Source organism: Blastocystis hominis (genome assembly GCF_000151665.1).
Source record: "Blastocystis hominis, Singapore isolate B (sub-type 7) whole genome shotgun sequence assembly, scaffold_2".
In the NCBI taxonomy this organism is placed as follows: Eukaryota; class Bigyra; order Opalinata; family Blastocystidae; genus Blastocystis; species Blastocystis hominis.
The window spans coordinates 483,854-497,461 of NW_013171827.1; the positions used below are offsets into that span (position 1 = coordinate 483,854).

The 13,608-nt window shown below is 41.2% G+C and overlaps 2 protein-coding genes; both read left to right on the forward strand.

The window, feature by feature from the left end:
* Positions 1–523: 523 nt before the first annotated feature.
* On the forward strand, positions 524–3,130 carry GSBLH_T00002600001 (uncharacterized protein; the record flags this gene model as incomplete). The annotated part of the gene is made up of 1 exon (XM_013041075.1): positions 524–3,130. The coding sequence occupies one exon, from the start codon at positions 524–526 to the stop codon at positions 3,128–3,130; it is 2,607 nt and encodes an 868-aa protein (XP_012896529.1).
* Positions 3,131–6,089: 2,959 nt separating this feature from the next.
* GSBLH_T00002601001 (uncharacterized protein) lies at positions 6,090–9,769 on the forward strand (the record flags this gene model as incomplete). XM_013041076.1 has 1 exon in its annotated part: positions 6,090–9,769. The coding sequence occupies one exon, from the start codon at positions 6,090–6,092 to the stop codon at positions 9,723–9,725; it is 3,636 nt and encodes a 1,211-aa protein (XP_012896530.1). The 3' UTR covers positions 9,726–9,769.
* Between the last annotated feature and the right edge of the window lie 3,839 nt (positions 9,770–13,608).

Sequence of the window (13,608 nt, forward strand, 5' to 3'; positions counted from 1 at the left end):
AAGGAAGAGTGGATGTGGGGAGCAACGAAGTTGCTCCCGGGGCAACGAAGTTGCCCCATGTGTGTCGCTTTGCATCGTGAATGATACACGGGAGGGGGAAGAAATTCCCAAGCATTTCTTGTACATCAAGGACTTGAGCGATTTCAAACATCGCATCTTTCGTCAGAGTGATGTGAAGAATAGACATACAACGAGAAACGTGAAGTGCAGGTTCTGTAACGACTTCTTCGGATCTCACAAAGCCGTTCATGCTCACGAAGTACAAGCACATCGAGAACTCGTCAATGAGAGTGAGGAGTACGAGTTGTCGAACGAGGAGACTCGGTTGCGATTCACCAACCAGCGATACGAAATGCCAGCACCGGTCGTCGTGTACGCTGACTTCGAGTCAGCCATTGATGACAAGAACAGACATAAGCCAATCATGTTATCCTGTCTAGCCGTGTCTCGTATCCCTGCCATCCAGACTCAACTGAGAGTCTTCCATGCACCACACGAGAGCGAAGAAGAGCTTCGTCCTTTCATGGACTATCTCGTGCAATTGCACGAGAGTGTGAAAACATATCTATTCGATGAATTACCCCTCGAGAACTCTCCGAGCATCGAGAAGGACTTTCGTGCAACAACCGTGTGTCCCTTCTGTCGCAAGAAACTGGAGGACGACAAGGTACGTCATCACGCACATGTGGCAGGTGAATACACCACAGGAAAGGGAGAAGTACGCCACTTCAAAGCCGGACAGTACATCTGCACCTGTTGCACCAAGTGTAACCTACAACTCTCATTCAACAAGAAGAACTATCGTCTGCCAGTTTACTTCCACAATGGATCGCACTACGACTTCACATTCATCATGAAGCTCATCGCGACGATGCCTGGTGGGAATCTCGAAGTCATTCCAACCACTGAAGACAAGGAGATGCAGATCGAGTACAATGGCATTCAATTCAAGGACTCGTTGAAGCTCATCAGTAGTCCACTGCGTTCCATCGTTGCACAGACACTTGGAGGCAACTTGGACCTCTATGTGCACACCAAACAACAACTACGCAAGTACTGTGAGTCTCGAGGCAAGCAATGGGATGATAAATACATCGATCTGTTGACACGGAAAGAACCCATGTTCTACAGTCTCATCAAGTCGTACGAGTCATTGAACAATACCGTCATTCCTTCTCGCGAGCAATGCATTGATGATATGAAGGGTGAGATGATGTCACAAGACGAATATGATCACATGGTGAAGCTGTGGAAGACCTTCGGTATCAAGACATGGGGTGAATACTACGAATTGTACAATGTACTCGATGTGACTCTCATGGCTGATGCATTCGAACACTTCCGAAACACCACACTGAATGCATTCGGTGTTGATCCCATGCATTACATCACAGCACCACAAATGGCATATTCGCTATTCTTGAAGGTGACAATGGATGGCGATCATGGTGAGAGTAGCTTCATGACCCTCGCAAGGAAGTGGGCTCAGTACATCATGCGCATCAACGCGAATGAGGGACTTGAGGAGAAACAACTGGTGAAAGTGTTCTTGAATCGCATGGGTGAGTTCTATGAGAGCAAGGGCATTCGATTGATGGAGACAAATGATATCGATGACTTCATGCGATTGTTGAAGAACCTGCGAGGAGGAATCACACAGATCGTGAAACGACATGCCAAGGTTGATATTGCCAACAAGGAGCAAGCAACGTCGTCCCAAGGCATCTACTACCTCGACGCCAACAACCTGTATGGTGGAGCCATGCATCGAATGATGCCTTATGAGTTGGTGGGTGTACCTGAGCGACGAGAAGTGATGGAGAAGATCAATCGTGACCCGAATGGGTGGGTACAATCACTCAATACGTTCGGCAAGTATGGATTCTTCGTCGAGTGTGACATCGAGGCACCAGTGGAGTTACACGACAAGTTCAATGATCTGCCATTCTTCCCCGTACAGAAGGCGGGCATGTACTCCGATGGAATCAAGAAGTACGCTGAGAAGAACGACATCGTGGACAAAGTGAAAGAGGTGAATACACCGAAGCTCATCTGCGATCTTGTGCCTCGTCGAAAGTATCTCGTGCATTACTCACTGTTGCAACTGGGCATTCAACAGGGATATCGAGTTACACACATTCACCATCTCATTCGATTCAAGCAGGCACCGTTCATCTTCGAATATGTGAACATGTTGAGTGAGAAACGAGCCAAGTCCAAGACCACTGTGGAGAAGAACCTGTACAAGCTGTTGGCAAACTCGACCTATGGCAAATTCGTGGAGACTGGGTTGAAACGGATGAAAGTGAAGTTTGCTAACACATGGAATGAACGTGAAGCCATCATTCAGAAGCATGGGTACGATATGATCGCTGGGACTACCATGTATTCCGAGAATCTCATCGGCATCAAGTTGAATACACCGGTACGTAGGGTGGAGAAGCCATTCTTCATCGGGTTCGCCATTCTCGACATGTCCAAGCACATCATCTACGATTTCTACTACAATGTGCTCAAGACGACATTCGATAACGTGGAGCTGTTGGGACAGGACACGGATTCGCTCATCGTGCAGTTGCACGATCGCGCTAACATCGTTCACAAGATGTGTGACATGTACAAATCGTTCGACTTCTCGGAATTGGATAACACGAGCTACTTCTATGGAGAACTCGTGAAGTACTATGAGCATGAAGTGGACAAGAGCAAGTTCCCTTCATTGGACTCGTTCCTCAATTTCAACAAGAAGTTGCCTGGTCCTATCTTCAAGGACGAGCACAACGGACATCGCATCACGGAGTTCGTGGGACTTAGACCGAAGATGTACTGCTTGGTTGATGAGAAGCATGTGATACACAACGCAGCAAAGGGAGTTCCTCGCAACGTGGTGATCGATGGTGAGAGGATGAGCGTGAAGAACATCGACTTGTACAAGCGTGTCCTCGAGGCAGAGAAAAAGAAAGATGCAGTGATCGAAGGCAGCTTCAAACGCATCAACAACCAGGCCTTCGATATCAGCACGAAGGAGCAGACCAAGACCCTTATGACGTGCACGGACAACAAGCGATGGATCTTGGACGACAACATACACACACTTGCGTTTGGACATTACCGATTGAAGGACATGTAAAGGAGAAGTTTTTTACTTTGTTTTCTTTATCAAACAGTGTATAAAGGGCAGACAATTACCACATTGGCAGACAATGGGGGAAGCGAAGCTTCCCCGGGGGAGCAAAGCTCCCCCAATAGCCGAAAAATTTTTCGCGCTTTATGCGCCATGGCCATCAAGGTAGGCAAGTAGGCTAAGGTTATTTTTTCGACCCTTATTTCTTATGAAAGCCAAAAATTACAGGTTGACCAAAGTGAGTCATGATGAGCTATGGAAGTTGGGGTCTGAGGGGCGACTTTGGACGACGGGCATGCAGTTGAGGGGGTCTGAAGGGCAACTTTGGCCGAAAAAGGGCCGAAAAAATTTTCGCGCTTTATGCGCCATTTCCCTACTACTACTAATGTATTCTATAGGTGATCAAAAATAGAGGGCGGTAAACATGTAATAATGATGATTTATACTAAGATGGTTAGTTTTTTACTACAGAGAGATTCCACTGAAACTAATTCTCAAGTTTCTAATGTCATTTTTCTAAACATTCCTAAGACTCAAAAATAAAGTTCTATTAATATGATTATTTCGAGGAAGGAAAAGAAATGACCCTGAAAATACGTGCCCTTATCTTTATCTGTAAGGAGAATAAGGTAATAAGCAAACATCATCAATTTGTATAATAGTCATTTGTAATCTAGTGGGATATGGGTAAAACAACGTCAAAAAGAAAAAAAACAAAGAAACAAAACACGTCTATAACCCTGTGAAAAAAAACAATAGTATAAAAATAACACCAGACACATGCTTTTTCATATTACAATAGTTCAAGAATCTAATAAAACCTCGTAACACATTACCACGGAGATAGTAGTAAAAATTCACTATTTGAAAAGCATTACGATTTTTGTTCCAGAAGATACCATTATTGGACCTAGGCATGGAAAGAACAATAAGAATGTAATTTTCGAAACATCCACCCCACGTATAATAACTCGGACTCATAATAAGGCACATAATTATTTATTTCATTGTAAACTAGGGAGAGATAGAAAAACGTCCATTAATAAAACTCATTTCCTTGTTTATTATGAGATACTGATTACTGTAATAACTGGTAAATGTCTATCTCATCAGCATTGCTATATACAAAGGTTTTATAACCAAGTGAACTATTCTCTTTACTTGATCAACAATCTGATGAAGTTTGATTGAACATTATTGGGCTTCAAGATCATTCTAAGAGAATAGAGGAATGACTTTGTCTCTAAATATACCCCATACAAAATGACCAGGGACCAACAATTCTCAAAAAGGAAATCCCAAGAAAAACACTATTAAAAACCCTTATGCATATCAGTTCTATTACTAGTATTAGATATTACAGCAAAAATACATATGATAATGGTAAAATAATTAACAACAAATACATCACCGGTGCAAAACTAGCCTTAACCGGCATGCGAGAAAAATGAAAGGGCAACTACCCATCAATCTTCTATCTATTGTGTATTCAATGAACATTTCTCAGAAGATCATATCACTAGTACTTTCCCTTGGAGATTGTTGGTTCAGAAGTTTTGGTGCATCAAATGAGACGATAAGGTGTGATATGCTTGGATGAACAGAAATAACTAACCAATGAATTACGTCACTACAGAATATAGATTGTGTATTCGACAATTATCCAAAATATTCTTAATCATGCAATTATTGGCTTTTGCTTTGGTTTGCACGTTTGTTTTCTGTAGTATCCCTACATTTGACCTAATTTCTAGCCACGGTTACGAGTGATTGTGCCGCAGGAGAGGTTGCTTTAACTTTCCAACGAACTACAAAAAACTACGCTACTGAAGAGTCTTTGGACATTTATGCTGGAACCTCTGCTACCGGAACACCTATTTATTCCGAGGTGAATTCACAAATGATTAATAATAAAGTTTATGATCCTACTGATCACTGCTTGGCTCATGGAACGTATTATGTACAAATGCGAGACTCTTATGGAGATGGATGGACTACTGGCTCAATTCTCTCCATTAAGCAAGGAGGTGAAGAAATTGTTCAAGTTGTATGGACTTGTGGCGGCTCTAATAATAATCGTGTCTATACTTGTAGTCAGACATTTACGGTTGGGCCTCCCGCAGAATGGCAGTATTCTTCGACTGCCCAAACAAGCTCTTCTTGGACTACTGGAGAGTTGGATTGGACTAGCTATGCTGGAAATTATCCTGCTCCTACTACCACGACTCGTTACTTCCGTCGTTCGATTGAAATGACTGGAACCGATAATTTTGGTATCCGTGTTGCTCTTACAATTAATGGTGGCGCTGTTGTATATGTAAATGGTCAAGAGCTTACCCGATGGAATCTTCCTGACGGAGGGATTTCCTCTTCTACGGAAGCAACTGTCTCGACAACTGGTAAACACACTTATGTTCAGCTTTTGGCTGCAATTCCTACACCTGAAAACGATACATATGTTATTGGTGTTGAAGTGCATTCTGGCTCAAGTGCTCCAAGTGCTGAAGAGTTCCAATGTAGTGTTTCCTATTTGAATGAAGATTATCGTCTCATTGATTCTGATGGATCTTATTATTGCATTCCTGATAATCCTAACAGACCAGCTGAAAATGGAGCCAAGTTATATGATGGAAATACTTCTACTAAATGGTGCGTGGACGTTACTTCTGCATCTTTCCCTACTACTCACATCTGGACGTTTGGTAACAACGATCGTTTGGTTGTTAACAAGTATGCGTTTTCGACAGCTAACGATTATGATATTCGTGATTGTGTTAATTGGGACATTTTTGGCTCTAATGATGGAAGCCAGTGGGATCTTCTCGATACTCAGAGTGGTATAACATGGACTGCGCGTTACCAGACTAAGTACTTTGAGATGGAGAATCAGCTTGCTTATAACAAATACAAATGGCAGTGCAATGCTGTGAAATCTTTATCTGGATTTTATGGTAATGTTATTCAGATGTCTGAGTGGAATTTGCTGTTCACTGGTGCTGCTTACGTTCCTCCAGGCATTTCGTATCCTCAGGATGTTTATTCCTGGTCGGTGGGTATTGATAATGTGGACATTACTCCTGGTAAGTCTGGCTACACGAACTGGCAGATTGCTGGAGCTGGTGGCGCTTCTCTTCCTGCTGGTCTGAACTTCGATAGCACGAGTGGTGCTATTACTGGTATTCCTACGGAGGGTTTGGAAGAAACTGTGTTCACTGTGTCTGCGACGTATTCTGTGGACAGTCAGGTCTACACTTGCACGATTACGATTACTGTTTTGTCTTGCGATCTGCCCAACTACATTTCGGTTTCAGTGGAGAAGGTGAACTACAATACCGCCTCTGAGACTTGGACGATTAAGAACAGTGAAGGACAATCGGTTCTTGCATCGAGCAACACGGAGAGTTTGGTGGGTACTTGCTTGCCTGTTGGTGAATACACGGTGACGATGACGAGTTCTTCGGGTACGACATGGCAGAGTACTTCTTTGATGACGATTAATGCTCTTGCTGACGGTCATTCGTTTGTTTTGGCGAAGACTCGTCTGACGATTGCGGGTGAGGATTCGTTTGTGTTGCCGATTGATCTTCCTCTGCTTCCTGCTTCGGCTGGTTCGTTCAAGTATCTTGCTGATGGAACGGTTCCTTCGAACTGGTACACGAGTGGTTTCTCGGATTCTGCCTGGACGACTCTGGATGCTTCTTCGCGTCCTACGACTGCGCAGAAGGTGAAGCTGTTCCGTGCGACGTTCAATGTGGCTTCGAAGGAGGGAGCTCAAGGATTTGAGTTGTATCTGAAGGCTCGCAACGGAGTTCTTGCGTACTTGAACGGAGAGGAGATCTATCGTTCTTATCTGGAAGCGGGTGATCTTACGGCTGAATCGACTCCGACTGGAGGAAGCTCGGTGTACAATTGGAGACGTGTGACGGGAGCGATCAGTCACATCAATGCTGGAAGCAACACGATCGCTGTGGCTGTGCTGACTCTGGGAAGTGCGGATATCGAGATTGAGTTTGATATGCATCTTCGATTGCTGAAGGATTCGCACATCCATCCTCGCTATTGGGATTATTCGACGGCTGGTACTACTTCGAGCGAGGTTGGTAAGCTGTTCGATATGAATCCTTCGACTTATGCTTATGTGTACAAGGCGACTACTCCGATTCAGAAGTTCACGATCCAGTTCGCGAACGATGGAGCCGAATATTTCAACAACTACTGCTTCATAACGAGTTCTCAGTCGAATAATTATGATCCTCGTGAGTGGAGCATTGAGGCATCGATGGATGGTCAGACCTTCAGCGAGTTGAAGAGCGAGTCTGAGGTGTACTTCGATTCGCGTTCTACGGAGTATTGCTTCTACATGCCTTCGAATACAAAGGCGTGGACATACTACCAACTGACTCTGAAGAAGGCTCGTGTGGACGACACTGATAACTACTATGCTCTTGCTGATTGGAATTTGTTGTTGCAGGACTATTCTTCGCTGGAGATTCCGGAGCTGTCGTTCAGTCCGAGCGAGATTACTGCCTATACGGGTGCTGAAGTGCCTGGATGGACTTGCTCTTCTTCCTATTACAACACGTTCTCGATCACTCCTGAGCTTCCGACTGGACTTTTGTTCAGTACGACGACTGGAATGATCACTGGAACTCCCACGGACATCAAGGCTTCGACCGTGTACACGATCACTGCGCTGAATCCTCTGGGCGATGAGAAGACGGCGACGGTGACTCTGACGGTTCAGGAGTGCGCTGGAGACATGGTATCCTTCAGCATTGAATTGACGTTCGAAACGGGAGCCTCTACGTGCTCGTTCGTGTTGAAGGATCGTGCGACTGGCGAGGAATTGGAGGAGCGCTCGAACTTCGCTGACCACAGTTCGATCTCGATTCCGATGTGTCGTCCTGCAACGACGTATGCTCTGGTGCTGAAGAAGCAAGGCACTGGCGGTTGGGGCAACAACAAGGCGACGGTGAAGCTGGCGGATGGGCGCACGCTTCTGTCGGAGTCGCTGGCTGCCGGAGCGACGGAGAAGGAGTACAACTTCAATCCTGCGTATTCTGTGTATCCTCAGTGGACTCACTGGAGCTACCTGGTGGACGGCACGGCCGCTCCTGCGGGCTGGAACACTCTGAGCGGAGCTCCCTCGAATTGGGAGACGCAGCGACCGGGTCAGTTCCCTGCGGCCAGCGGTGTGACTCAGTACTATTTCACGAAGTTCCAGATCGAGGATCTGACGGAGTTCGCTTCGATGGACATCGCTGTGAACGTGAAGGCCGGAGTGGTTGTGTATCTGAACGGAGTGGAGATCCGTCGCTACAATCTCCCCGAGAATACGGAGGTGAAGGAGGATACTGCGGCTACGGGCGAGAGCGGTGAACCGTTCTTGCTGGTGATCGGAGAGGCCGTGCAGAGAGAGCGGCTGGTGGTGGGCGAGAACATTCTGGCGTTCGAGCTGCATCGCTATGAGGCGAACGAGGAGACGAACAGCTTCGATGGATCTGCGATTCTGATTCTGGACAACATGTACATGCTGCTGGATGGTACGGGTACGACGGTGCCTGCTTTGACTGGAGTCGAGGGATCGGACAAGGTATTCGATAACAATTCGGCCACGAAGATGCTGACTGCTACTGGAATCTGCGAGGGTGTGGAGCTGATCTGGTCGTGGAGCAATGATCGTCGTGAACCGATCGGTCGATACGGTCTGGTGTCTGGAAATGACTGCAACAACCGCCATCCTTCGGGTTGGACTCTGTATGGTTCGAATGACGGAGAGAACTGGACGATTCTGCAGTCGAAGGCTGGTCAAATGTTCACTTCGTACTTTGAGCAGAAGCTTTACAACATGTTCAATGTGAATCCGTACAACAAGTACAGATTGGTGGCTACGGAGTGTTCCAACACCGATTCGATGAATTGTGATAACTGGGGACAGACGAAGAGATTCCAGCTTGCTGATTTCTATCTGTTCACCAAACTGATCGCCTCGAATGAGTATTGCCGTCCTGAAGGCGACTTTGAAGGAGCGATGAACGGAGATATTGCTTATGCTGAGTGTCCGAATCTTTATGAGGGAACTCGAAGCCGTTATTGCAACAATGGAACGTTCGCGGAGGAAGTGACTGCCTGCTATCCTTCCATTCCTCAGGGTATTGATTATGGTGCTACCACTTTGGAACTCACTCAGAACAAGGAAGTGAACATTGTTCCTACGATTCTTGGCGTTGAGGTGACTGTGACTTCGTTCCCCACGTTGCCTGCGGGTCTGACTCTGGTTCCTTCGACTGGAGCGATCACTGGCAAGCCGACCACGGTGCAGGACTCTCGAAAGTACACGATTTCTGTGACAAACGAGGGAGGAACGATCACCACTACGATCAACATTCTGGTGTTGGAAGCTCCTGTGAACTATGTGTTGATTGTACTGATCGTTGTTGTCGTGATCATCGTGATCGTGGCGATTGTTGTTCTGATAGTGTTGTTGAGCAAGAAGAAGAAGAGCGGAGCGAAGAAATCGATGCCGAAGTCGGCTAAGTCTGCGAAGGCTCCGGCTCCGAAGCCAGCTCAGGTAAAGACGAAGACTGCTGTGAAGGTCTAAAGTCGAGAGCTATGAATAATGTTGCACGTATGCAGAATTGGCTAGATTTGTTTGTTTGATTCCTATTTTCGATTATCTATTAGGGATTGTATAACACTATTTTATTGCTGTTCTTTCTCATACATAACTATTTTTCATTATCATTAACAAAAACTGAGTAATATAATACGCTGATTGTAATGATTGCTATTTTCAATTATATAGAATTCTCACCTTTCTATTTATCATCATATTTTACTTACTTAAATGTATAGTTGTTTCCATATCTGTATTGATTTTGATGTCATAAAGGTAATGCATTTTGTGAGCAAACTAATTCTATCAACAACAAAAAAGGTTGATTAGTATAAAACAGTTTTATATGAAAACTATGAATATATTAGTGATATCGTCAATACGTTTAGTATCTTGCACTTTTCTAGCTGACATGAAAGATAGTACTTGCACGAAAATCGTTGATTCACAACCATAACAATTAGTGATTCACAATTCAATATGTGGAATGATTTCGACCAGTTGTTTTCATAATCATTCTTTTTCTGAGTGAATGATTTGATTCGATTTTGATAGTTTTCAATCGATTCAATCCATCGATTTGGAATGTTTGCACTGATTCAAAACAATCATTGCCGATTTCGATTGATTCCAAATTATACAATAATGAAACATCCCAATCAACCAATACACAATTGTCAATCAGTTTCAAATGTTTCATTCCGATATTCAATGGTTTGCTGCCATCTCCTTCATATTTTTTATCAATATCACTTTCAATTCCATTATACCATTCACATTCGTTTACTAATTTACCATATCGATCATACACTTTTCCAATTCCAAATCGCTTATCATCACACCAATATCCTTCATATTCAATCAAACCATTATTATGATAACTCGTTCCATATCCAAATCGTTTCCAATTGATCATTATGCCCTTGTACACCAAGAATCCATCATCATCATACATTTCACCATATCCAAATGGAATTCTCAACTTGTTTTCTGTCAATACCAAGCCTTCAAATCGACTTCCATGATCCAAATCCACTATTCCTTCTTCTATTTCTTCTATAGATTGTTCAATATTATACGAAATAGAACCAAATTGATGATTTCCAAACACTTTCAACACTTTCTGTTCATTGAGGACAAATCCTTGATTCATGAATGCACCATAATTGAATTGCAATACTACACATTCTCTATTATTACTCAAAATGAGTGAAATCCAGCCATTTGGCTTTATTTCTTTACCTAAGAATCTATGCACAATTTTGGTGGCGAATCTAAGAATATATTAGAAACTATAGTGGAATTGACAAAATCAGCAAACAATGCATTGTATCGAAATGTCAAATTTAAAACAGTCAGTTATTTCATATCACAGGCAAGAGTTTTATTTTATATTTTACTAATTCGTAAATAATATCATACTAAAAAGCTAAGATAATCACTATAAAATTACACTAGTACATCAAAAAGTCACTATTCTATTTTCATCACACATATCAGTAATACGATAGATATTTTAAAAATTAACCTGCTTCACAATACACTTCACATACAAAGAAAGAATATACTTGTGTAGATCAAGTTATTATGATATATTTAAGGTCATTTAACGAAATCCTACTTTTATTTGTATTTTTATTTGAATTCTTATTATTTGTAATAATTTGTAGTATTTTGACAACGTTTTCTGAAAATAAGTATATCAATATTTACTTTGTACCATTGACACAATATATTGTTTAATTTACCTTAAACGTAATATTCATTATGTAGTTTTTCGTGTATTTATAGAGAAACATGATATTACCTCCCACATCCTCCATTACATATTACTCTATAGTAATCTCTATTAAAAGTGATTAGATACTGATTACTATCATTTTTTAATAAGCGATGATGACATTTTACTCCCGCTGATACTTCATCACTATACAGAAATGGAAGGTATACCAACACTATCTAGACGATGAAGAATCGATTTGACTTGACAAAGACACAGCAAAATGGGTACAACAATTGCTACAATTAACGATCATAAATATGATAATAGTATATATTATTTACACTTAGATTTGATCTAATTCTTCTATATCACAACCAATAAACACTTTATAAATCCCTATTTATTTCAAGAACTAAACTATTTGATGGGTGAATTAATTGAAAGAATTCAGCATCTACGAAAAAATAACAAAGAAGAAATAAAAGGACTAGCAACCTTACATATTTCTAAATGATAATCATGAGAGAAACGAATTCAATTGGATAATAGTATTTTATGATATTATCCATGATATTAGCTTTTATAGTTTAACAAGCATGATGCAGTAAACTGTAAACGAATTGATGTACAGTAAATCATAAGAATCTCTTCTGTAGATAATATAAAGGTCTTTTGATATTAAATGGAGAAGACAAAGCAATAATTAAGGTGTGCATAGATAATAATAAGCGATGCAAATTGAAAACGAAAAACTCCGAACCACAAAATAAAAAAAGAATTGAGAAGATGGCTGTTTTATAATTAACTTGTAAGTAATACTGCATACCAATACTAGCAATAGGATAATGATCGAAAGCATAAATACCTCAATACACCTATGAATTTTTTGGTTGTAATTACTGACTGTTTTAAATTTGACATTTCGATACAATGCATTGTTTGCTGATTTTGTCAATTCCACTATAGTTTCTAATATATTCTTAGATTCGCCACCAAAATTGTGCATAGATTCTTAGGTAAAGAAATAAAGCCAAATGGCTGGATTTCACTCATTTTGAGTAATAATAGAGAATGTGTAGTGTTGCAATTCGATAATGGTGCATTCATGAATCAAGGATTTGTCCTCAATGAACAGAAAGTGTTGAAAGTGTTTGGAAATCATCAATTTGGTTCTATTTCGTATAATATTGAACAATCTATAGAAGAAATAGAAGAAGGAATAGTGGATTTGGATCATGGAAGTCGATTTGAAGGCTTGGTATTGACAGAAAACAAGTTGAGAATTCCATTTGGATATGGTGAAATGTATGATGATGATGGATTCTTGGTGTACAAGGGCATAATGATCAATTGGAAACGATTTGGATATGGAACGAGTTATCATAATAATGGTTTGATTGAATATGAAGGATATTGGTGTGATGATAAGCGATTTGGAATTGGAAAAGTGTATGATCGATATGGTAAATTAGTAAACGAATGTGAATGGTATAATGGAATTGAAAGTGATATTGATAAAAAATATGAAGGAGATGGCAGCAAACCATTGAATATCGGAATGAAACATTTGAAACTGATTGACAATTGTGTATTGGTTGATTGGGATGTTTCATTATTGTACAATTTGGAATCAATCGAAATCGGCAATGATTGTTTTGAATCAGTGCAAACATTCCAAATCGATGGATTGAATCGATTGAAAACTATCAAAATCGAATCAAATCATTCACTCAGAAAAAGAATGATTATGAAAACAACTGGTCGAAATCATTCCACATATTGAATTGTGAATCATTGAAATCTATTCAAATCGGTGAATTTGGTATAAGTGATTATGCTGGAGACTTTGAATAGAAGAATCTACCACAATTCCAGTCCATTGAAATTGGTACAATTGATAGTTATTCAAGCAATTTGTATTGTAGTTTATACTTGATTCGAAGTATAGATATGATCTTGAATAATTGAATGATTAAATCTTTTAAAACTACAATCCATCACATTGGATAACGATGTATTTTTTATCCTCATCAACCGTAATCGAAGGTATTGATTGAAATGAATAAAATGATTGATATAGATCTTTTATCATTTCAATCCATTCGACTTCAATAGAAGGTACTTAAAGGTTAAAATGATAATTCT